The sequence below is a fragment of the Haliotis cracherodii genome, unplaced genomic scaffold (genome assembly GCF_022045235.1).
Source record: "Haliotis cracherodii isolate W230 unplaced genomic scaffold, xgHalCrac1.p SCAF_6, whole genome shotgun sequence".
Lineage (NCBI taxonomy): Eukaryota > Metazoa > Mollusca > Gastropoda > Lepetellida > Haliotidae > Haliotis > Haliotis cracherodii.
In genome coordinates this window covers 10,992,253-11,019,855 of record NW_027266319.1, presented here as the reverse complement: position 1 = coordinate 11,019,855, position 27,603 = coordinate 10,992,253, and the positions used below count along the sequence as shown (strand labels likewise).

Here is a 27,603-nt window from a genome sequence, read left to right as displayed (position 1 = left end):
TTAGTTGGCTCTTACCAAGGGATGGGTACTCAGGGATAGAGACTTGTGAAACTCAAGAAGGGCTACCTGTTTCTGCCCAAATTGGCCTATGTTACTGGAACCTACACTGTGGTCTTGACAAATCCAGACTGTTGGACTACCTGCCCTGGGGACTAGGGACCATTGAGCACAGGATTCATACAGAATAAGCTTTGAGACCATAGAAATGCCCTTAAAGACATCAACAAGACAGATCTGAAAGTTGAAGGCAGCTGCTTGAACAAATGATATGTCAGATTCATTATGTCCATGTTAATTTAAAAGCTAGGTTTTATTGTTAGATTGACCTATGTTGCAAATGTCCAGACCATGCCCACAGCTTTTTCTTTTCATGTAATGAGATGCTAAAACAATTGAGTTAAGATCGACCCAATGAAGGAGATCTCCAGAAGTGATGGCAAATAACAATTCCTTTCCAGTTCTTCTCCAAGGTGGCCTCCCCTTCTCTCTATGATATGCACTGGACACATGACACCCACAGATAGTTGAATGTGTGATGGTTTTGTGATTAAAACTTGAGATTCTGATAGGAAAGTGAGAGTTTGGTGGTGGTAGGTGTGATAGGGAGAGATAGCATCAACAACACACAGGTCACATGGGGGTTACAGACAGGCTCAAGGCATGACTACCAGTTGGTAATAGTCTGTACTGGAAACTCACTCGTCTAACTGTTAATATCATACCAGCCTGAGAAAACGGAGGAGGTTGTTTTGCTTGCTGTTTGTGAAGGAATCATATATGTTGGAAGTAGTTCTTAGTATGGAATGAAGTCCGATAGGCAGAATGATTGCACAACGTCCTGACAGTAATATCTTGACATATCTTAGACACATACAGTTCAGGCCGACAACATCTCAGACAAACAGATGCGGATATCAGCAGAGGTACTTTAATGTTTGCACACAGACACAGAGAGGGCTTGTGTCGTTTTGAGGTAAGTCTGCTCTTCATTAATCAAGCAGGTTCAGCTCCCTGTTCAGATACATGACCAGGAACCTATGCTTGTCCCCCGCTGTTAAATTTCTTCAAAATGCAGGAAAACGCTGTAAATTAAGCCACTCATTCCCAGCACCAAGGAGACATCACAGATGCTCGGCTGCTAAGCCCTATGTTTTCATTAGACAGAGGTGTACAGAAAGAACAAGTTCCAGCTACCCTGTGATGTGCTGCAGACATCATGTAATTATAATGTTTCAGTACTTGGTACAGTGCCTGTCAGTTTGTGCTAGAACTAATGTCCTTCATTCATCACAATGGCAAAACTACAGTGACTGTTGGGGTGGTGGGGTTGCCTAGTGGTAAAAGCGTTCGCTTGTCACGCTGAGGACCCGGGTTCGCTTCCCAACATGGGTACAATGTGTGAAACCCATTTCTGGTGTCCTCTGCCGTGATATTGCTGGAATATTGTTAAAGGGGCGTAAAACTCACTCACTCACGCACTTAGAGTGACTGTTACTATTATCTTTCAAGTGTTGTATTCAGTGGGCAGTTTTGGGACCACCATGGCTGCCATTCTTAAAAAGCTGGTCAGGTTCAGGCAGGTCCTTGTTAACTGGCCCAGGTGGAGTGGGTGCTTAATTAACAGTGGCCAGCTGTGGTGGTCTTTATCACCTAATTAATATTGTCCCTGGCTGGGGGATACTTATTTGTAATACACCACAGGTGGACCATCTAATGGACCTAAATACTGACTGGGGGGGGACTGTAGTTGACCATCAATATTGACTGTGAGCATAGAGTTGGACATTGATACTAACTGGCAGTAAAGGCCCCAAATGCAATGACAAAGGTCTCAATTGTGTAGATTGATGCTCATGATATCAATCATTGGATTGTCTGGTCCAGACTCGGTTATTTACAGACATCCGTCATATAGTTGGGTGCTGAGTGCGGTGTTAATCAAGAAAAAAATGAGGAAGACAAGCATCTTTGAGGAATATATATAAATATTAAAACGAATATCAAGGGTCGTGATTAAAATGAAAAAGATTATTAGAATTTCACTTGATCTTTTTAGGAAGTTAGTAAGGGAATTCAATGAATAGTTAGATCTGATACTACTGTTATCAAACTTCTGGAAATTCTGGTATTTTGTTATTAAAGTATAGGGGCGGTCGGGTAGCCTAGTGGTTAAAGCGTTCGCTCGTCGCGCCAAAGACCTGGGTTTGATTCCCGACATGGGTACAATGTGTGAAGCCCATTTCTGGTGTCCCCTGCCATGATATTGCTGGAATATTGCTAAAAGCGGCGTAAAACCATACTCACTCACTATTAAAGTATATTTGTCTTGGCAGCGTAATTATTTGAATTGATAATTTATCATTTAAAGGTAATGTCATAGTGGCATCTCTATCCATAACAGTAGTTAAATTGAACAAAGCCTTTATTCTCACGGACATAAAACCCAACACCTGCCTAATTTATTTAAGAGATTAAATATTAATATGAATAGATTGTTCAAAAATATTTCCTTCTGAATACAACTATTTCCTTGTATTTTCTTTGGATTGCCTCATTCGAGGATCAACAAAATTATTTCTATTTGTATATCCTTTTTCGTACATGGTAAATAAACTCTAAAAATTATAAAAGATGATTAAATTCTTCATGGCTCTCTTAAGTGCTTAGCTATTCATCTCAGTAGTGTTTACTTGAAGTTTATCCAAGACAAAACAATTTCTATTTATCATACATATATATATTTACACCAAAAGTTTAATGAGTTGAAAATGAAAGTAAGCTTCAGATTCTTTTTCCTCCATAGAAGTGTGTTTGAGTTTAGAGACATGATTACAGTATCCAAAGGCTCACGGCTCTCACCCAGTCATGTGTACAACTGCTTGGCTTGAATAATTTATTGATCCAAAATTTTCGTTCCATTGTGTTTTGGATAGCCAGTGTATTCCTGCATGTTAATTCTAAAAGGCGTAGTTCATTGTGTCCCATCTGAGTGTTGGTGACAGGACAGTGTGAGTTGGCAAGGAGCAATGCTCCGTCCTTCATTGTCTGTCTCTAATTATGCCCACATCTGCCCTCCGATAATGGCCGGACAGTTTATGTTATTTCATCACATCGGTGAATCTGGATATTGATTCCATTAGCTGGTTCTGAATTGTGTGACACCCTTTCCCCCATGTTTGTGCATGTCGGACAGATGTACATCAACATAGTAAATGTTATGTCATAGTGCAGGACTGCAGTGAATGGACGAGTCGCAGTGAATGAGACCAATCTGACTGATTGGTTGTTAAATGGCATCTGCTGTGCTTGGAGCTCAGCTGTGAGGCTGCTACAATATTCATACCCACGAATATTGATCCCGATATCCATGGTTTCTCTACGGAAACAGTCGAACACGGCAGCGATCGCACTAACTGCAAATTATTACTACTTGCTTATTAGCAATGCAGTCGACTGCGGCTGCTTGTCGTGAGAGAACAGAAAATCGCTGACTGAAATGTTGAGTTGCCTTCCACTATTGGATTTGGTCAGTTTCCAATCAACATAATGTGAGTAGGAAAAATGGAGGACAGTGCTTTCCGCTTCGGATACGACTTTGAGGAGACAACATGGCTAGGGCAGATTTGGATGTAGGAAAGGACATGGAGAACTGATTGTTTCAAGTGGAAAGGAGAAGCACAGCAGTGATCATGCAGCATATTGTACGTCTTCGCATTCAGCAACTGGAGATGGAGAAAAGGTAGAACAGGCCATTATTACCATCAGTCCTTGCTTACAGCTCTCTGTTGTTACCCGACAACGCTGCTGGGTTATATAAGATGCTGATTTCATCATATTATTAGATCAGATTTGATCACAGGTCAATATACCCCTTTGGAATTGCACCAAATTTATGCGTGTTTACCACATGAGAACGAAATTATCATTTTATACATATTAATGTATATATCCCCTTTGATAGTTCATGATTGATATTTGTAGTCAGCTTTTGTCGATTTTTATTTTAATGGTGTTTTGTGTGAATGTATGCTTCGCTGGTCCTGTTATGCTAAATTGGGCATATTTTAACAGCCTTATTATATAGGGCTCGATAACTATTGTTATAGCTCATTGAGAAGTTGGTTGCGTGGTCGTGTCTATATAGGGATGGAGTATATTGACTTTCTGTCGACAGGGGGAAGCGTGGTCTGCTTGTCAATCTTGATTAATAGTGGGGGTTGACATGGTGCAACAAAACATGAAAAAGCAATATACTTTGCAAATACTTGCTTAGTTCAGAGATAGTATGACTTTTATATGTTATTGGAAAAGTAAGATATATTTAGCATAGTTTCTTAAGGTTATTCACCGTCATAAAAGGCACATATTATCTGTATTCTTTACAGGTTCATTTGATATCTTGCTGCTTAGCTACATGAATATAATATTTGAATGTTTCTGTTTGTACAATTTATATATATATGTTTTGTATAGATTCTGTCAGAAAATGATGAATATCATCTACAGTATCCTTTCAGTGCTTAATTTTTAGGGGGAGGTCGGGTAGCCTAGTGGTTAAAGTGTTCGCTTGTCACCCGGGTTTTTAATTCCCGACATGTGTACAATGTGTGAAGCCCATTTCTGGTGTCCCCTCCGTGATATTGCTGGAATATTGCTAAAAGCAGCATAAGACCATACTCACTCACTCACTCACTTCATTTTTATATTGACAGAATGTCTAGTCAATAACATGTTTGATTACTTGATCGATTATTCTAATTCGCTAATCTGAAAAAACTGTCACCTAACCTTGGGTAATAATGGCTGTCATGGACTTGTAGTACATGTGTTCCCTATCGCCTGATGTGAGACGGTCTTGTCCTGAAATGTTTGTCCAGCTGTGCTCCACCGACTGACAGCTGGAATGGAACAGGATATACATCATTGGGCTGTTAATACATAGCTCTAGTTTATATTGAGGCAGTCACTGTACCTAAAGGGGGCCTTTTCATATGTGCTTTGTTTACTGAACTATATATGTTTCAAACTAATTAGGCCAGATTGATAAATATTTAATTGACATTTGATCGTAAGTGTTAATATGAATTATAATGATACAGTTTTAAAATGATAGTATTTTTTGGACATCAGTCATGGTTGGAGGTTTTTACATGTAATTTTATACATATTTTTTTTACATGTTTTGCCATATTTAGGTCAGCTGAGGTTAAATGTTTGTTCATGATTGTTCATGTTTATCCAACAGACATGGTCTTTCTAAAGGCCATGGCCTTCCTGTGTTTGTAATATTAGGATTACTAATAAGCTATTTTATCGCCACATTTCCTGTATTGTTGAAAACAAAATGTCATCAAAGCTTTTCCTCTTAGAAGTATGACATTGCCAGTGGTCGACGTGTCAGGCCCGGGCGGCTGAAATGTCAGTACCTTTCACCTTTTGTAGTTCTTGGACTCCTCAATATTAGTTGCTAGATTGTCGGAACTACAGATTCATGTCACCCACCCACACACCCAAAAATATATTCTAAGATTGTACAAAGGAAAATTATGATGTACTTATTGAGTGAGTAAGTGAGTTAAAAAGAATTAAGTCACATCAGCAATATTTCAGCCATATCGTGACTATCTAGGGTTAAACATAATAAATACATTGAGACTTTTATAAAATCCTGCCAATGATGGACAGTAAAATAAGTGGTAGAGCGTCCGCCCAGAGAGTGGAAGGTCAGGGGTTTGATCCCCGGCCGCGTCATACCAAAAGATGTTAAAAGATGCTATTTGTTGTTACCCTGCCTGGTGCTTGGCATTAAGGGGCTAAATCAAAGACTGGTCGGTTCAGAGTCAGGTCGGTATCTCAGTGAGCTAGCACTATAAATCGGCATCAGTCCAAACTAGTACAAACAGCCACAGACACACGTGCATGCACGTCGCTATATAAGTGCAATAATCTTGTAAACCCCATTTCCCCTCACCTGTACACTGAGGACAAGAATCTTAACTGAAGCTGGGGGCACGGGTGGCCCAGTCGTCTAAGGCGCCGCGATTCGCTGTGCAGAGTTGCGTCCCTTGGGCACGCCAGAAACCTATGATTGTGGGTTCGAATCCCGGTTCGCCCCGATTATGTTTCTAGGTTTGTCAGCACTATACCCGTGCTCGTGGGTTTCACCGAAGTGGTAAACGTCTGAGACCTGCATCACTTCGAGCTTTCCTCCCACATTAAGCTGACACACCGCGATATAACTGGAATACTGTTAAAAGCGGCGTTTAACCAAACTCACTCACTCACTTAACTGAAGCTGCCAACCAGTGGTTTTGGTGTGAAGATTGTTGGGATATTATCGACATTGAAGTGAATTTCTGAGTCAGTCACTCCCTTGCCTTATATTCATGGAGAACTGGATACAAGCTGGTATCTCTGATGATACTTCAGGATGTATTGGCTTCTGGCAGGGGCCTAAATATTTATGATTCACCTTCCAAGTGACATTTTCTATTAATGCACATATGCATTGAATTACATGATTGTGTATACATGTAACAGCACAACGAGGGCCTCCTTGATCAAACCTCCAGGCAACACGGCATTGTGAGATAATAACGTTTACTTCTATGGTAATAATCTGTGACAGAATATGCCGTCAGTGTCAGCATGTTGTTCTAAGAAATTATTTATCTACCGTTCCTTTCCAAACTCAGATAGTCTGCATAGCCCGATCTTCGGTTTTTTTCAAAGAGCTGAAGTTTTATCTGCCTTCCATGTGGCACACAGGATGTGGTGTGGCATTCATCACACAAGATATATTGTTTTGGTTTATGCCGAGTTTATGAGCTGTAGTCAGAAACGAAGGTCAATTTTGACAGAGCCATGAGATAAATGACCAGTATCTGTCATATTAATCATATTCATCCATCACCAGGGGCTTGATACTATGCATGTTTAGTGACACCGGTTCCGGATATGGAAACGGATAACACTCTCGGACAGCAGAGGTGGTAATCACTTCTACTATGTCCTCAGTTCAGCCTCTGCTGCATCGTTGGTATGATGACCATTAACCATTGCATACAGGACAACTCAAGCTACACTGTGTGGAATCTGGGGCAGAATAGGTCCACCCTGTATGGAGTCTGGGGCAGAATAGGTCCACCCTGTATGGAGTCTGGGGCAGAATAGGTCCACCCTGTATGGAGTCTGGGATAGAATAGGTCCACCCTGTGTGGAGTCTGGGATAGAATAGGTCTACCCTGTGTGGAGTTGAGGGCAGAATAGGTACACCCTGTGTGGAGTCTGGGGTAGAATAGGTCCACCCTGTGTGGAGTCTGGGGTAGAATAGGTCCACCCTGTGTGGAGTCTGGGGTAGAATAGGTCCACCCTGTGTGGAGTCGAGGGCAGAATAGGTCCACCCTGTGTGGAGTCTGGGATAGAATAGGTCCACCCTATGTGGAGTCTAGGATAGAATAGGTCTTCCCTGTGTGGAGTCAAGGGTAGAATAGGTCCACCTTGTGTGGAGTCTAGGACAGAATAGGTCTAACCTGTGTGGAGTCGAGGGCACAATAGGTCCACCTTGTGTGGAGTCTAGGACAGAATAGGTCCACCCTTTGTGGAGTCTGGGGTAGAATAGGTCCACCCTGTGTGGAGTCTGGGGTAGAATAGGTCCACCCTGTGTGGAGTCGAGGGCAGAATAGGTCCACCCTGTGTGGAGTCGAGGGCAGAATAGGTCCACCTTGTATGGAGTCTAGGACAGAATAGGTCTAACCTGTGTGGAGTCGAGGGCACAATAGGTCTATCCAGTGTGGAATGGGGCAGAGTAGGTCCACCCTGTGTGGAGTCGAGGGCGGTTAGGTCCACCTTGCGCGGAGTCGAGGGCACAATAGTTCTACCCTGAGTGGAGTCTGGGGCAGAATAGGTCCACCCTGTGATGCTATCAGCATCTGGTTTCTTTGACCAAGACTTTCTCTTTTTTTTGTCCACAAGCTGGTTTCATATGGTGGGAATAGAGATGACAGTGACATAAAACAACATTCAATCATTCTTAAACATCCACACTGACATCAGAATAAATGTGTTCACCTCACTATCACTCCATCAATTGTTGCCGCTGGCTGCTGCGATTATGATTCAATTCTGATTATAAGATGGCAAGTTCTTGGTGATCACCCCAATCATGACGTTTTGACCTGGTAGCTGTGTATATTGTGTGAGACCATGACTTCACCTTGACACAAATGTCCTGTGACAGCAAACCTCGTAATTTATGTTATCATATGCCTTTTAAGCCCACTTTATATTCCTTGGTTCATTCTTGTTCATTCAATAGGTCTATTGCTGGGGCCACATCACTTAAATATCAAAGGCCAGCTCGCATAATGACGTTTAATGGATTTGGATCACAATATTTACGCAGAGTAGGGACTCTGTCGATCATCTAATTGATGCCCAAATTTTCTCATTCATACATGATTAGAAAATTGACAAGCAAATTGCATCCTGAGTAATTAAATGTGAAGGCAAAACATTTGGATGTGACATGACAATGCAGGAAGGATTTGTTATCTTTGGGGATCATTGTGTAACGATCGTAGACATACCTGGAGGCTGGAACACCTCGAGGTACCTCCCCTCCATCCTAGCAGACATGGTTCAGTGGCCTCTCACCATCACCCACAACCCTGTGTGACTCTGTGTGTTATCTGTATGTCCTGCAGGTGAAACCTGGGACTCCACTCATTGTCTTATCTTTATGCTTGGAGGATTGCATTGGTGTAATAGTACGGAGGTACTTGTGTTGTGTTTGTGCAGTCCTCCTTGTGTTTGTTTGCATTGGACTTCCATGTTAGTGAATCTGGATGTGATTGAGATATGTGTGGAATAACCCTTGGATATTCTGTGATGGTAAGCTCTGATTTGACTGGGGCACACGTTTTGATGTTGGTACAGTTTGTTTGTTTGTTTGTTAACGCCACACTCAGCAATATTCCAGCTATATGACAGCGGTCTGTCAATAATCAAGTATGGACCAGACAATCCAGTAATTGATATCATGAGCATCGATCCACATAATTGGGATACGATGACATGCATCAACCATGTCAGCGACCTGACCACCCGATCCCGTTAGTTGCCTCATACGATAAGCATAGTCGCCTATTACAGCAAGCTTTGATTGCTGAAGACCTATTCTACCTCGGATCGGGAATAGTTACAGTTGCTGATATGGCATTTGGTTACTATTCACGAACACTTCTCCTAAATGACTGGGGTGATTTAATGTTTGAAATTCTTCCTTCTCTTGGTAATAAATTCGAAAATCATAAAGTTTGATCAATTATTTGTGCCTTTCTTATGATGATGAGCTTCCTTATAAACCAGTGCACGTAGTCTATTGAGCCAGTTCATCAAACTGGACTTTCAGTTGGTTATGTGTTGCCTCATTTAAATCACTTGGGTGATGGTGATGTAAAGATAGCCAGACAATACATTAATCATTTCTTACATAAGCTTGTTAAATGTGGCTGTTGGTGTCTAGCTTTCAATTGCTATTTAATGTTCTGGACCTAGGTGTTTGCTGGACAATAAAGTATCTTGCCTGCTGTGTTATGTGTTTGGTCAAAAGATCTGCCTCACACTAGCACTTGGCAATGTTCACTGGGTACTGGCACCTGGGTTAAGAAGGACAAGCATACACGGAAATTACACCGACACCGTGGCCGGCCAGTATTGTTGTCTAATTCAGCTAATAGTTGTGAAAAGCCTACAGAGGACACAGGCTGGACTGACCCCGGGTCACAAGGTAATGTGTACAGGTGTCCAAGGCGGTCAGTCCAAGTAGCAGACGCCTGGAGCAGAGGGCAGCCTAGGTTTGCTCTGACTGGAGAAATACCTTGAGTTTTCCTCTGAGATACATATGGATGGGTTATTATGTGTGTATGGAACATCACAAAGCGGTTGTGAACCATGTGTAAATTATAAAGGCTTCTGGATGTGACAAATCGGAAGATTTTGTTTCACTGGACTGCTAAGGATCACTACAAGTAGAACATGGTAAGGGATTTTATCACGGAAAAGGAATCTAGATTTTGATAGGCCGTACAGCCATAGCCATGTCTTCCGTCATTTTCAGGAACCTGTAAAAACACAGGAGGAAGTTGAGAGGTCAATTTTAGATAACAGGTAGTGAAACAAACTGTTTTAGTCCTTCATGTTTTGATGGCCAGAAATAATTGTTTAGTGTGAGGAAGTGCAGCCTGTTAAAGTGGGGTTTCAGAAGGCTAACCAAGTCCTCCACATGCCCGCTTCCCTTGGGTATAAGTTACAGTGCCATTGTGTAACAGGCTGTGGCTATAAGGAAATGTTACATGACTGTGGATCGTGATTACCTCAGTGGAGTCAGACCCACATCTTCCAGCATTGCATTATATTGAAGTTCAAGTGGTAAGCCCATGGTCATCAAGCATGAGGTTACATCAGTAGCTTGTGTGATTACTTCCTATGTCCTGACAGTCTTTAGGAGAAGATAATTGGACTTTAATTGCAGTGATTCACTCGTTGAAATAATATTTATGAGTTATTGCATATTTGTGCGTGACTGGGTTTCCCAAGGTTTGTTCAAATTTGACAACTTGGACAGCTGGGGATGTGGTCGTGATATTTCCTTCTGTTACTTCGACTGATGCGATGGTTGTTGGTATAGACTGTATTCAGTCTTGGTTTGCAAACCTAAAGGATCATTACTATTTGGACAGATGTAGATTCACAGACGAGCGAGTCCCTATGAGACGTATTATGTCACTATGAAGCGTTACACCAAGATGAGAGGGAAATCTACACTTCTGTGATCTCCACAGTCAGACGGTTACACTTACAGACAACCAGATAGGCATGGAGCTGTCGGCTTGTCCCTGGGTAGTCTGTACCGTACAGACTGTCAGTTTGGTTTATCTGGGAACTTTACAACCACAAGCTGAATCTTGCTTTATATAAGTGTTACAAGGGTATAGACGGACAGGGTTTGGAGTTTTGACTGAACACAGGCAAGTTATTTCAAGCGTTTTCTTTTTCCATTCAAGCTTGTTTTGACCCTTGTCAACTATTAATGAGGACTGAGAATAGCTTCATGTAAATGCATGAAGCTTTAAATATAGTATGTGTGAATATTTTCTGCCTATATGATGGGATCTGGTTTGGAGTTCTTCGCACTGAACACAGATTAGTTGGTTTGGTTTGACCTTTCTCAAATATTAAAGAGGACTGAGAATAGCTTCATGTGAATGTGTAAAGCAATAAATATGTGAATATTTTCGTGTATGAATTACTGATTCATAACTGACAAAAGTTGTAGTAATATGCAGACTTGGAACAATCTTTGCAGAGGCATCAACACAGAAATGATAAAAAAATTATGTTATTGCATCCGATCCAGAAGTTAAAAAAAAGAAGAAGCTGTCATTTATTTCAATTATTTGGAGTATGTCGATTCAGTACAAAAAATGGCTATGTCCCAGCTCGACTTATGCTCATGATGACAGTCATGAGTGTAAATATCCCCTCATTATCATTCTCGGTCAACAATCGCGAGTGCTCGCCGTGCAGTGGAAGCAGGATAAGGAGGCTGGAGAAGTACTGGGGATGTGACCAGGGTTACGTGATGGCAGCCGAGACACCTCGGGACTTGTTACAACACTGGGACATTTAGTGCTGAGACGAAAATAATACCACCAGTGCTCTCTGCTTGTATAATTAATTCCTGCTAATATTCTGCACGTTATTTTGGATTTTACCTTGTGAAAAGACTGTTGGTGAATAGGTGAGATCATTGGCAATGTTGTTGAAGGTAAAGGCTGATTGGCTGTGATGTTTAGGTGTGATTTGAAAGATGAAGTGGTAGGTATTTCTTTGTTTGTTGAAGTGATGGATCTTAATGTTGGTGTACGTGTTTTGTCAGAGGTGTTTTGTTTTCTTTCTGATGAACAATCATCCGTCATAAGCTTCATGATAGGGGTCACGCCAGTGTGTTGTTGATAGTGGCTAAAATATGGATTATTGTAATTGCATGGAACTGCTACATACAGTCTTGTCCTTTTGCAATGGGAATTTCAGGTCAGAATAGGTGTTTGTCATAAGCACCAACGGAAATGGTAGTGGTCAGGCTCTGTGATTTGACTGACATCACTGTACCAGGATGGTGAGAATCAATGCTCATGCTTTCAGTCACTGGTTTGCCCGGTTTAGAGTCAACATACCCTGTGAAAATTTGGCTTAGAATAGGTTTTCAGCAACCCATAAAAGGCAACTATGCTTGTCATAAGAAGCAACTAACGGGATCGGGTGGTGAGGCTCTCTGCTTTTTTTCATGCATGTCATCGTATCCCAATTGCGTGAATCAATGCTCATGATGTCAATCAATGGATTGTCTGGTCCAGATTCGATTATTTACAGACCGCCGTCACATAGCTGCAATGTTGTTGAGTGCGGTGTCAAACAACGAACAAACAAACATATCATCAAATCAGAGTCAACTATTTACAGACCTCTGTGATAAAGGTGGAATAATGCTGACAGGGTTTAAGCCAACGTTCACTGACTCATTAATCCTCAGGGAGCAGCTTTGAAAACATAATGGAGATTAAAAAATAATTCAAGTTCCTCAGAATTCATTCAACCGAGAATCTTAATGTTTGTTTGCACAACATCCTTCTTTTGCAATGATTCATTAACTAATTGTGGAATCAAAATCTGATACGGACATAAACAAACTTTAATGTTAATGTCAGACAATGAATGTGTTTCACACAATGGTGATGATATATTGACAATTGTGCAAAATCGATACAGTTGAACAGGTCCTCACAGTAGAAGTCTGGAATGCTGTATGTATCCTGATGGTGACCAATCCTTCTGTGTGATCCAAGGCTGTGTTTATGAAGGGTTTAACACACTCATTACAGTAATCTACTTGACTATTCAAGTGCAGTCGGCTTTTGTCAGATGTGCCCCAACCAGGTGGGAACCAGGAACTCAGGGCAGAGGACAGATCATAAGCTTTTGTTACTGTAAGCAGATTAAACACACATTCTTAAAGATTTGAGTACCTTTTTAGCTGAATTCTCACTTGGTGACAATAGCATTGTAGTTAGTTAGGAATTATGCTTTGAAGTTTTACCACTGACTATTAGTAACTTTGAATATACGTGTTACAATGTTCAAAATTAGGACTGAAGTCAATTGGTCCTGGTAATAATCCCAATGTTGAAACCTAGAGATTTAGGGCTTCCAGGATTAAAATAATAGAAAACACTTATGAACCCCATCCCGTAGTTTCTAACACTGTGATTTATTTTGTAAGTATTTGAATTAGGTAATATCCGTGTAATATCCGTGAAAAGATCAAGTCAGTTTGGGTTTTTCTGAATGTATCAGAATGTTCATTGACCTGTGAAGATCGAGGTAGAATAGGTCTTCAGCAACTCATGCTTGCCGTAAAAGGCGACTCTGTTTGTCGTAAGAGGCGGCTAACGGGATCGGGTGGTCAGGCTCACTGACTTGGTTTATGCATGTCATCGATCCCAATTGCGTGGATCGATGCTTATGATATCAATCACTAGATTGTCTGGTCCATACTCCATTATTTACAGGCTGCCGTCAATATAGCTGTGAAAACAACAAACAAACAAACAGAATGTTCATTATCTAGCTTGTCCAGTTGACATTGCCTATCTTGTGGGTGTTGTTATGGCTATACTGGATTCAAAGGTGTATTGTAAGAAGAAATGTTGGGTGGAGCATTGATGGAGAGCACTGTGTAAGGAACGGCAATTTAAGGAGGTGGAGTGTGAGTTACCTGGAACATTACCCTCTCCTAACCTCAGCTGGCTGTTTTTACTCCCATTGTATATTTACACTGATAATGTCAAGGGCTCATCTGTGACCCATTATTATCAACGAACGTATTTGTGACTCTACTTTATTTTCAACCATTCATATCATTTTGTCATTAGATTTGCTTTTAAACAAGTACCCACAACAAGGGGTTAGATAATATATCAAAGCTGTTGAAAGAAAAGAAAAAAACCATTTGACATTTATTGTGTTGGATGTGATGTGTTGTAAACAGGGTGAAAGTGCTGATGGAAACACTGACAGGTATATGGCTGGGTGTACTTATAACTGCTGTTGGTTCACAGTTCTATTTCGGGTGAACCAACACCTGATTACTTATATGGGACCACACCGTTTGGTGAAGTAGTCATCCATGGAAAGCCACCACAATGCTTACAATGTCTGACCTATAGGGTCTGTTGGTGTATACCACACATGTTCAACCCAGGCGATATGTGGTGACAGAATTTGACACACCTGCCACTGCAGTCTGAGACGAGGCCATTACAATCAGGTGGTAATTAGGCTGTTTTTCTTACTTAATTGTCTCTATTGAAGACATACATACACGGTTAATTGCTATCTTGACTGTTGACTTTGTCAATGTAACTTTATCAGACAAGACGAATGTATGTTTGGAAGACAAATCTTTATGAATGGATGTGATTTAATCTTATCATTTTTTCAAAGATTGTATAAATTGATCTGTTGTTGTTTAAGATTTTCTGCATGACTGAGATTTTCACAACCTAGTGGTACATATCTGTGATTTATACAATGAATGCAGCAATGAATTCTTTGATGGAGACTTTGAAGTAGCATCTGTTCTGAGTTGGAGGTAACAACAGTGGAGTGAAGTTAGGAAAATATTGAGTAACACTGGATTTATCTATTGTGACTATCTGATAGTTGCCTGGGGACTTTCGTCAACTACCTTGATCCAAGGAGAAACACCTTAGTGATTTGTTCCCAGCTTTGATTGAGGATTGTAATCTGAAGGCTGGCCCAGTCTTTCTTTTTGAGGAATTTTGAAAAAATAGAAATGAAGATTTTTTTAAAATCAGGTTGAATTTTCACATGTTTGTGATAGAGGTGTCATAATTTTAGATCCATGACTTACTGTGCAGTTGTGAAAATGTTCATGTGAATGTTACTTGATTTTATTGTCAGCTGTTTAGGTTATTTACACCTAAACAAAAAATATATTATATTTTAGTCGCCATCAATTCGAATAATTAGTGTCAGGTTAAGTCAGATCAAATCTGGTATGTATTAGAGCCAGGCTTGTTCCAGACCGCAAGCCTCAGGCAGCAGTGTATAGAAAAGCTCCCCCATTGTTCTTGCATGTAATCCAGACCATATACCTGGGGTGCTGCCACACTTAGGTAATTAACAGTTACCTATATCCTGTATTCCCCACCCACAGCTGTGGTACGCCATGATAAGACCTAGATCACACCACCCATGGGCTGGGGGTGGGGCCGGCAGGAAGGATTAAGAGAGCAGCCTGAGTGTTTACAAGGGGAGGATGCGGCTTGGGGTGGTTTGTGTGGAAACAGCATGGGATGGCCAGTGTTGATGTTGACTTGATGCTGATGAGGAGGGCAGGAAGGATGAGGAGCTAGATCCTACTTCTTGATTTGACTTGATGTTCATTGGGACAGTTATTCTTGGAGAATGTTTTCATTGATTGTGATCATTGATTCACCTCTGTGATGTGTTCAGTTTGGATATTTGAAGGATTTGTGACTGCATTTGATGTGATTTACATTGGATTACTATAGCCAAGGTATGTTTGTGTTTTAAAGTACTGATTCTTGCTAGCTTCTTGAGACTTGGATATAGCATGATGGTCACAAGTGTATGCAAATTGGATAAGGGATAAATAGTTATTTCAACTTTATATGCCAAAATAGACACAATTTATGGATAACAACTTCTTTGATACTGTAAAGGCCATGTTTCAGTATAAATCCTTATACCGTTGTCTTGTCTATACCAAAACATTGCCTTTACAGTATCAAAGAAGTTGTTATCCATAAATTGTGTCTACTTTGTCATCCGTCAACTTCTAAGTAATGCCTATCAAACAATTCAACTTTATATGCATACTGTAACTATGTTTATAAATTATAATGATCACACTTATAACAAACCGACCTATATAACAAACTTATATATTAGTCCCGGCCGTTTGTTGTATATATGATGTATATATGCTTATAACGAACTACGATTATCACGAAGTACAATTAGTGGTCTGTTTAAGTTTGTTATTACCGTAGTTTACTGTATGTGACGTTCTGTCAGTATTTTCAGAATTTTGTTGATGTCATGTAGTGAAGAAAATCTAACATGGCCTCCTACCCTGATTTCATGGCATTCTAAACTTGGCCACAAATGTAGGTACTCTGAAAATAAACCTGTAAAGTGGCCATGTGTGTTGATACACAGAGTGAATGGTCCTCCACAACGTTGGAATTATACCAGCCCTGGCACTCTTTCAATATCAAGTCTTTACATAGCCTTTACCATTAACCTGGCTATATGTCTTACCTGTAACGACCTACCCCACCTGTGATCTGTAGGCAATCTATATCACCAGGTAACATACTCATCTAAGGACACACAAGTCAACACAGGGAAATACATCCGATGTTGTTTTTAGTTAATGATGCTGGTTGAACTCAACAGAGTAATTTCCCCTGGAGATTTTAAGAAATCTTTTTATCCTGTTAATTTAACTGATGATTTTATTGAGAGAGGTTGGCCTGTTGCAGCTTGCCTTGGTTTTATGCCTTCTGTGTGTTCCACCAACATTGTCATGTTAATGTGAAGGCAGATTTATCCTAAGAACAAGCCAGGCAATGTTCCCACGCAACAATAGGCCTGGGGAAAATGAGCTAATAATTCAATCACAGCAGCAAGTGTATGATAATTGTGTATTGCATCATTGTGTAATCTATAGATCCCACTTTAATAGATACTCATTTTTAATGAATTATCCATGATCAGAAGTTATGAATCAATAGTCAATTGTTGGAAATTCCAGAAGTTGCCATGGAGTGTGGCATGATAGGGAACTTGAAGTGAAGGTCTACACGCTTCTAGTTAGTATTACATGAACTCCCTTCTCAAGTTTCAAAACAAGCTTACAGATCTTTCCTGCACTCGAGCAGGTGAGCTGCAGTAGCAGTTTTTTTCCCAGGGTAACTGTGTGATGTGTGACGCAGTTGGGATTGGGATTCCTCAATTCTCAGCTCCCTGTCTCTGTTTGGTTTTAATTATTGTGTCATGAAAGAGACTCCAGGTTTCAATAGATGCTTCGTTGGGACAATTTGCCAAAGGTTGAGATCGTACCAGATATTTTAACCTTTAATTCATGTCTTGTTCATTTGAATTATGGAACCTGACTTGAAAATCTGTCTTGATTTCTTCCTTCAGGTGTTTCTTTGGGACTGTAGAGAGAATGTCATCTTTTCTTTGATGATAATAACTTTCATTCCTCTGGTAGAAATCATGCCTTTGAAATGCGCTTGAACAATAGAAGCATCTTTTCCCAATAAAAAACCAAATTAATCTTCATTCAGTCACATATGTCAAAACATCATCTCTTTCAAAACTCTTGAATCTTTCTTCAGTTCGATATTAAAAAATCTTCAAAAGTCAGGTCGCTTCATCTGCCCTGAGCGCATGCAGGGTTAGGTAATTGAAATGTTGCTAAGGTTTATAAGCTTGTTGGCTTTCCACTTGAGCTTGCTTGTAAATGATTGCACCCAAGTCAACATCCACGTTTGGACTTTGAGTGAAGCACCACCAGTCAACCTCAAATTATCCCTTATGCAGGAAGCATGGCGTGTTTGTGGATCATCCTCGCACCATTTTGCAGCAACAGTTGGAAAATAGACCAATATTTTGAAAAGCAAACCACATTGCCCTGTTGAATGAATCCTCAGGTCAAGTTCTGATGCCGACTCCTTCATCAAGAGACCTTTGTGATCGGAGCTTGCTCCAACAAATTTCAATATTTTTATTATTGAATTTACTTTGCACTGACAGGACTTTACCATCCCCTTAGGGTAGAGAGTAATCAGATCAAAGCCGCTCATAGCTTTCCTACAGGGAAAAGAATTGTGAATCACTATATTGATGTCTGCTGGTCCCAAATTTCATCCACTTTCATTATTTAAAATTACAAATTACAAACTATTACTCCACAAGTTCACCACTCTTATAAATTGTAATCTACATCCACTACCCCGCCCTTAGCCCTGCACCATGACTGTGGATTATTATTTATTTTATGGAAAAATAAATCAATCTAGAAACGCATACAACAGCAAGTCTAGCAAGCTCTAGCTAGCTCTATTCCACATCAGCTTAGGGAAACTTTTTATTTTATTTTTAGAGTCAAGAAGGATATTGTGTAATATAAGATTTCAGAGACTAAATGTTAGTCTACCCTGCCCTGTGCCCCTGAACCATCCAAACACAAAGATTATCATCAACCCTGCTCTGCCAGTTGTAACACACTGCTGCTCCACCCTTCACCCCCACCATCCACCCCCACAAAAACTACAAAACCCATTTCAAAACAGTAGATCACCCCTACCACTGGAGTAATAATAGTCTCAGAAATGAAAATATTGTAAGTAAAACAATGGTTAAGTTGTCTTTTTTCTTATTACTTATTGCTCACCAATACGACTATTATCTAATGGTGATACTTGCTACAAAACTCCAAAATATTTTCATAGAAATTAGTATAATAGGTTTGACAAAGGATTATAACACTTGTCTATAAAATATAGAAAGGATCAACGAAAATGTCTTCATTTTCGGAATCTGAAACAGTCTAGACTTGCCATACTATTCATTGACATGCAAGGGATATATCAATAGTCTGTTACCAGTTCTGTATAGCAGACTACCCTATTCAACCAGCTAGCTCTATCTTCACCCTCGCTGCCACATACGTGATCACATCTCCGTGTTCACTCAGTACCTCATTCTTATTTAGCTTCCCACTGGTGGAGTTCAAGTGACATCATTACCCAGGAAACCCCACACTGGTCATAATTGGGACATTAACGGCTCTAATTGCTTTTGTCCAAGCAGTCTGTTGCTCTACGAATATGGATTAAGTGAAAAATGTAATAAGGTATCTGAACATTTTCTAACTTGACGCATCAATATTTGATTTTCTTCACATTCAGATGCACATAACAATGATAATGAGCTTCTTGAAGACATGGGATTCCTCCAAACTTGTGCACAATGTCCCGTGGAGTATTGAGTATTATTCACGCTCACAGTGTTATCAGCAAGTAATGAACAGGCAGATATTCAGTTAATGAAAACTTCTTTGCAGGCAATTAGCACTGCCATGATGATTGTAAAATTTAAGGTTTTGGTGCTTAAATAGAATTATGTGGTTTACCAGAAATGAGGAGATCCATCAGATAATTAGAAACGCAAATTTTGATTGATGCATTATTCATAATAATTACCATAAAAAAAAAATCAGAGAGTACCAGATGAAAAAGAATCTTTGAAATGAAAGAACATTTTCTTGTTCTCAAATCATGATTAATCTAAAGCCAATATTGAAGTGCTCCTCTGGTAGATTGCAATCTGCTGTTTACCTATGCCAGTGTTAAGTGATAGTGAAAAGGAAGCCAGCAAGCTGTTATCTGAGGGAATCTGATCCTTGGTGTTACCTCATGCTTGCCTCTTACTATATTCCTGAACCCATCTACCTGACATCTCTCCAGATGGTTCCTCCAGGAACTGTGTTGCCATGGCGATGAGGTATAGCCTTGTAATCAAATTGATCCAATTATGATACTAGGGATATTTCAATTCAAGAGGTGACTAACTTAGTTGACATAATGAAATTAATGGATTTTCATTATAGATAGACGGGTATGTCAAATTGGTTACAGACCTTATGTTATCATCTCTTTATGAAGAAAGAATAAGGTGAAGTGGAATGGGTTTTAATGTCACGTTCAAGATTATTGCACATCTTGTTGTGTATATAATGTAACAAGTTTTGCAAATATGGGATGTTCTTCACAATAAATATCTTATCTTATGGCATTTGTACGAGTCCATGCTAAAGCCTGTTTTTGTGTCACCAGCTTATATACCCCACGCAGACACAGTATGCTGACTCCGAGCTAGTCCTTGTTTTAGCCCCTTATGCCAAGCGCAAGGCAGGATAACGAGTATAATCCTTTATGTCTTTTGGTATGATGCGGCCAGGGATCGAACCAGCACCCTCTGTTCTCCAGACAGGCCTTATAAGATTATGGTACAATGGTGATAAGTATGATGTATTAATAACAAAAAGAAAAAGGTTTCTGCTCCAAGTGAATGATTCACATTCATGAGCTTGCTGTTTTGGATTGTAAGAAAACAGAAATCAGCATATATTTTAGGTCAATTTTTGCACGTGTTTTTGAAGCGTCAAAAGTATGTCCCAGTATTTAGGCTAGTTGAATGTGAAACCTCCCCTCTGTTGAAGGCGCGTGGCAGGCCAGTCAACATGAAACTCGACACCATCCCTGTACTATCAATCATCCACACTCTGCAAAACATAATGTAACACAATGCTGTCTCAAATTATTTCAATATGCCTGGCACACACGATCTGTGACTTTTTCCTCTGTCCCAGAAGAAGCCAATGAACCCGTCCAAGAAGCTTTGATACCATCTAGGGTTTACACTTCATTGCCCAATGACAGACCTTCTAACTTTTAGTTTCATACTGTGGGCGTTAATACGCCCAGTTTCAGAGAAAAATATTGTTGTTTTGCAGTTTTTGCATGCACAGATGGTTAGAAGTTGAAAGTCGTGCATTTTATTTTTACTTGCACGAGCAGTGTGTTCGCGGTGAGCAGTGTGAGCATGTGAGTCATGGTGTATATTTAGTATGGAGGTGCTCATTTTCAGGGGTTCCTGTACACCAGTGTATCTTGTGGAGAGACACACAGCACAGCACCTTTGTCATGAAGTCTGTTTCAGCAGGCGTCTCATGCTCACTCTTCTCAGTGTGTTTGACACAGCCATTTATGTAGGTTGACACTGAAACCTTGACGTCATATACTTCATGTTAAGCTCTGGTTGCAATCGGAATTTGGACTCTCAAAAGTGTGTTATGTTGTGTCAATTTGACATATTGCTGGCATGTTTGTCAAAGAACTTTCCATCAGATGGGAAATTGCGCTGTGATATTTCTGTTGCAGGAATGAATTTCTGTTGATGTTACTTAAGCATGAATTTATATTCTGATCTTTATTCTTGCAGCGTTGGCGGGTCAAAAGTTGGAGACCGCAAGCAGTCCGTGGGATCTCCACTTGAGTCACCGCGGAGTTCCAAACTTGTCAATCAGGGGAGTATCAGCTGTAGCCGAATCCAAAGACAACGTTCCTTTAAGAGTTCCAACGATGACGTGATCAAGCGTTCTCGGACACAGTCCGTGTCGTATGAACTGTCTCAGGACCTGCATGACAAGCAGGTTGAAATGCTAGAGCGAAAATACGGAGGTTCCATCAGATCCCGTCGAGCAGCCAAGACAATTCAGAGAGCTTTCAGACAGTATTGCATGACCAAGAACTTCCAGAAACTGAGACATTCTGTTGGAGAACGAAGACTATCAAAGCGTTTGTCTGAACTAGGACGCAGCAACACAATCTGGACCGATCGTTTCATCACCGATGGGAAGTTTGAAGCTTCAGATGTAATTTCTGAGAGTTCTTTTGGAAGTGATGTCAGAAAGATGGTTGCAGAATTTGAATCTGGACGTGACCACAAACTTTATCACCAAATGTCATTTGACCATGGAGTCAAAGTGGATTCTCAAAAGGCACGGTTTGGTAGACGTGGAAAGAAATTGGAAAGATCAGTTGAGATAGATATAATGGACATTCCATGTGAGAAGGAAAAGAAAGGCAAGCCAGGGGCGGCCCTAATCGAAGAAACAAATAACAATCGTAATTCCTACCCGGAAATGAATGACAGTAGTGCCAGTGACTCTCCACAACCAACACCTTTAGAAAGTGCTGTAGATCCTCATAGCTTGGACTTCGAGACCTTACTGGAAAGCAAAGAGACTGACATTCTCACAGATAGTTTTCATAGTGATAGTATACATAGTGAAAGTAGCCAGGAGGCGAGCACACTGACGTTAAGTCATCGCCCATCCGCATCATCGCTTGGCTCTGACTTCAGTGTCAATACAACTGCTGATAGTGCTCGAGGTTCATCAGCATCGTTTGACAGTTTCCGCAACCTGAACTCGGAGTCATGTGAAAATGTCTCGGTGGCTAGTGATGTGCAAATTAAGGTGGACTTGGCCTCTCCAGAGGACACGAGACTCATTGAACAAAATCAAACATCATCGCCAAACGATGGCGTGAAATACTACATGAACTCACAGGTGAAACTCCGATCTCGAAAACCTGGCGAGGAGAAGGTGAAGCCAGCGCCCCCTGTTCGTGCCCCGGATACATCTCCGATCTGGAAAAGAAAGGGGAATGGGGGGACAGTCAATGGTAATATTGCCCCAGTGAATGCTGTAAAAGCTGAAGCGAAACGAATGAGCAATATTTCCGAAACAAGTGAACCTGATAGTATTGATGGTCAGTGCTCCAGCTCCCCAAGTTCCGAGAACATCAGTACAGAGAACATAAGTATTTCTAGTGAGAACAGCATTAGTTATCAGAGGAGACTACGGTTAAGTGTCACACCCGACCAACAAACAATGCCAAGAACCAATGACAAGCAACGCAAGAGGGCATACCGAATTGGACTCAACCTTTTCAACAAGTAAGTACCTGTTACGTATCGGGGAACAGTTGCCACAGCCTCGTACCACAAAAAGATCTTAGCCCTTCAGCTATCTTACTCCATGTATACTCCGATAGTCGTGTCACTTTAACCAGGGCCCTGTCAAGATCCGGGTTAGAATGGTCTTTGGAAACTCATGCTTGTCGTAAGACTTGCTGGCATGGTTGATGAATGTCCTCCTATCCCTATTGCGTAGATCGATGCTCATAATGTCGATCACTGGATTGTTTGGTCCAGACTCGATTATTTACAGACTGATGTCAGCTGAAATATTGCTGAGTAAAGTGTTAAACAAAAAGCAAACAAACAAACAAACACATATACACATGGGCAGAAATCATCAAGGACATTGTCCATGCCAAACAGTGATCACATATAAGAACACGCTCTAAATGTTTAGGATTCTACTTAACTTCCGTGCTCTGTTTCATAGTCTGATCTTAGCATTATTAGGACTAAAAGTGTTGGTATTACACTAGTCTCTTTTCTGAGATGGTTTTATGGGACACCCCAGGATGCCTTCAAAATAAGGCGGCCCATGAAGATCCGCAGTAGAATAGGTCTTCAGCAACCCATGCTTGTCGTAAGACGCGACCAACAGGATCAGGTGGTCATGCTCACTGACTTGGTTGATGCATGTCATCGTATCCCAATTGCGTGGATTGATGCTGGTGATGTAGATCAATGGATTGTCTGGTCCAGACTCGATTATTTACAGATCGCTGTCATATAGCTGGACTATTGCTAAGTGCGGCATTTAAAAAAATAAAATAAATAAAAATAAGGCTAAGGTGTTCATGCTTCAAAGCTAGGGTCTATTTTAATTCCTGCTAAGGATTGAATTTCATGGAATAGTGTCTGCATTTGGCAGAGATTTCTTAAAAATATCAAAAGGGTTTTGTAGTTTATTTTTTTCATATCGTAGTGTAGATGTTGGAAGTGGGAACATATTATCTGTTTCTAATCTGCTCGCTGTTCCTTGAAGACGATGCAGTACCTGAACAGCTTAACACTCATCAATATTCCATGGAGGAATGTCCTACTGTGTTTGCTCTACATGCAAGATTTATTTGTACCTCCTCAAATCAATATAGTTAGTCACCCTGTATGACGATTCATTCACAAAGTTATGTGCTTAAGTTGCACAAATCTGTTTGATGAAGTGAATGGCTGTTTGTCCGAGTCTCTTTATCAGAATAATTTAGCTTTGTAAAAAAGCAAAACAAGGAAACTTATGGCCTTCTTCTGTATCATGTTTGTTATGGTTATCGCTTTGTAGTTCCTTTGAAATCCCAGTCCGACTGTACATGGAACTAGCATCAGTGCCATGTACAGGCAGACATTGGAAGGTGACCCTGATTTCAATCACAACAAAAACAATGTAAAGAGAAGCTTGGATATCTTTACATTTTCATTTTCAAAAAAATCTTGCGAAGAGAAAAAATTATAATCTTCTGACAAGTCGGATGTGTCATACCTTTAGCTTCGTCTTACTCTTTGCATGTTTTTTGTTCAATACTTGGATACGACCAGTGTATGTTTCGTTCACTTACAGCAGCTAAGAAACTAGAAGATTGTGCATGATTTTTTCTAACCTAGTAACCTAGTATGATTAATAGGAGTGAGTGAGTGAGTTGGGTTTAATGCCGCTTTTAACAGTATTCCAGTTACATTGCGGCATGTCAGCTTAATGTGGGAGGAAAGCCCGAAGTGATACAGGTTTCAGACGTTTACCACTTCGGTGAAACCCACGAGCACGGGTATGTTGCTGACAAACCTAGAAACATAATCGGGGCGAACCGGGATTTGAACCCACAATCATGGGTTTCTGGCATGTCCAAGGGACACAACTCTGCAGTGCGAATCGCAGCACCTTAGATGACTGGGCCACCCGTGCCCCCTGATTAATAGGAAGCAGCGTTGAAACTAACAGTTTTAGCCCACTAGCCCTTATAATGATAACATATAGCAAAACAGTTAAGGGCAAATTTCTACTAGTCCTTATGTACTAAGTTATTGAACAATTTGGCAAGGACTTTAGGACTAGTGCCAATTTCAAACACTGGGAAAATGTCTACAAAAATTTATTGCTGGGTGTAAAGATAAAAATTTGGTTATTTGGAGATTAAGATTTTCAGTGTTCTAAATCAATTTGTCATTGCGTATTATAAGGATCAAGGTCAAAGATTAAAGCAATGCAAATACTGCAGCAGCAAGCCCCTAAACCCCACATTTCTAGCAACGGTTATAAAAGAGCTCCTTTAATTTTAGGACAAGCTAGGATGTAGATAAGACATATTTATGAGAAAGTGACATGGGCCTTTAAATGAGTTTGTTAAAAAACAAATCAGCACCCAAATGACAGAGTTTCCTGCAGAACGCCATGCATCACTCATAACATGACAGATGTAAGACTCTGAGCGTGGAACAAACATGTTTCTCCTTGTCTGTTGGCAGCAATCAGCCATCTTGTTTTCTGGACTCATCGGCAGTGTTTCAGTTGTGTCATGTCTGGTAGTGACACAGCATCTTTCAATACCTTGGTGTTGTTTATCATTGGCTCTCACTGGCCCCGTCAGTAATGATCACCTCAAACATGTTTCCTGGTTTGCTAGAAAATGGAGCAAATTATCTCGTTTGAGACCCCATCATTCTTGATCAAAGGGAAAATGTGCTCCCAAAATTTGTTATATTCTTTCACTGTCATTCACTTCAATGACTCAATCAGTCTCATTTAGGGCACACGTTACGATGTTATTTTATGAAAAGGTTTTTTTCCACTTAAAAGGATCTTTAAAACATCTGAGAGTTTCAAAAAGACATCATGTGTGGCTGGTTAGCAAGATATTTAAGTAAGTACTACAGCTCTTACAGAATGGCCTAGTAATTACCAAACAAGCAGCAATATGGTTTCTGCCATTCAGTTCCTGTTTTGCTCCAATCTGTCTAGATTCATTTATTTTTGTTGGCCTCAGCTGTAAACCCACAGGTCAAAACTTTTTTCCTTTTTGCATCTGCGAAACTGAATGCATTAGGCAGGTGAGGCCAAGTTTAGGTTGGGCAATATTAAACAAATCTCCAACCATAATCTACATGGTTCATTTCTTTAATTATTTCATCCGTCATATGGGAAATTATTTAAAGCACACAGATCATCGATGTCTGTGATTGTCTTTTAGAAAATATTGAGAAACATATTCTTGAAACCTTAATGAGGCCTCTTGAATTCACCATATGTGTGTGGTTAGCCTCAGCTAATACATTTGCTTTTTAAGATTTAGGCTAAGTGTATGTTCCAAATAGGATATGCATGTTGGAAAAGAACTTTCAGATCAATATATTATTAATGGATGGATATGGGATATGTTTACTGGAAAAGATTTGATTTCCTTTTCAGGGAAGACAAAGAACACAGTGTTTTCGTAAAAACAATTGAAAAACACAGGCATGCAGATCTCACTGTACACTATCATTTTATGAGGCAGATCATGTTTCACATGTTATCACTTCAGGATAAACAAAAAAAATGCCCTTTTTTGTGTTGAAAATAAGGTTGAAAAGGGGAGATTGAACTAAAACATATTGCAAATGAATATGGGTTTATCAGATGCGGAAAGATTTGAAATGGTTCTTAATCATCTCACGAGGGACAGTCACTTAACGGTAATACCTCGTCACCATCTCTCGATAATATCGCAGCTTCCGAGGATAACATTATAAAACACGCAGACTGAGACAATATGGTCTGTCTGTTAGACACCCACAGCTCACAGGCATTAGAACTGGCAGTCATATATTTATCAATTTTTTGGGAGATTTTCTGCTTGGTTTGTCCCACACTAAGGGTGTTCAAGCCAGCGTCAGTGAGGCGGCAGTCGCAGATGAAAGATAGCAGACAAGCGTGTTAGCGATTTGGTAACTGTAACATCAAGAGATTTCCTTTGAACAATGAAGGCAGTTAGCTTGTGCCAAGACTTTGCTCAGAGTTTATTGTTGGGCCTCGGAGGTTTGCATGGTTTTAGGTTTAATCTGGACATGAGAATTTTGTGTGATTAAACTTTTGAAAAGTATTGAGCACAAGTGACTGTGTAATAGATTATTGTTTTTCACTGCAGTCAGAATTAATCAAGCTGTATGACAGTGGCCAATATTGTGAGTGGAATATTTTTTTAAAAAAGGCAGAACAAATATACTCTCATTGAAACAGTTGTAATTGAAATGGCTGAAACAAAAATTCCATTTGGAGAAGGTTGGATAGGGAAAATAAATCAAGGGCCATTATTAACAAAGTATCATAGTAAACGTAGGTATCCTTGCTTTATGCTGGGTTTCACAGCAGTTGAAAGTCAGTCAGTTACAAGAACATACGTGAGTATGAATCTATTTAGACACTCAGATGTAGTAGAAATCTCCCCATCTCAAATAATCAGTTGGGCATGTTTATGATCCTGTAGGTAATGTTCCTGTAAAGTGTGGGGTGCACGGATGGCCCAGTCGTGTAAGGCGCCTTGATTTGCTGTGCAGAGTTACGTCCCTTGGGCACGCCACAAACCTATGATTGTGGGTTCGAATCCCGGTTCGCCCCGATTATGTTTCTAGGTTTGTCAGCACCATATCGTGCTCGTGGGTTTCACCGAAGTGGTAAACGTCTGAGACCTGCATCACTTCGGGCTTTCCTCCCACATTAAGCTGACACGCCGTGATATAACTGGAAAACTATTAAAAGCTGCATTAAACCCAACTCACTTACTCACTCATGTAAAATGTGTGTGTGCATCATTCTTGTGGTTCTGTGTTTTACAATGAGCCGCCACCCTTTGGGCGTTTCTCTGACAAGAGTTAAACCCAACTTACTCTCACTCACCAAAGTGTGTC

The 27,603-nt window shown here is 40.3% G+C and overlaps 1 protein-coding gene across 10 annotated transcripts in view; it reads left to right on the top strand.

Moving 5' to 3' along the window:
• The window catches only part of LOC139446224 (IQ motif and SEC7 domain-containing protein 1-like), a 189,174-nt gene that overhangs the window by 112,771 nt on the left and 48,800 nt on the right, over window positions 1–27,603 (top strand). For 8 of the 10 annotated variants that reach the window (XM_071227552.1, XM_071227560.1, XM_071227559.1 and 5 more), the window contains exon 2: window positions 21,187–22,707. In XM_071227552.1, coding sequence (XP_071083653.1) covers window positions 21,187–22,707 — 1,521 coding nt within the window. Of the gene's footprint in view, window positions 1–3,423; window positions 3,740–20,872; window positions 20,954–21,186; window positions 22,708–27,603 lie in introns of those variants that run through there. The other 2 variants (XM_071227558.1, XM_071227554.1) reach the window with 2 other exon arrangements.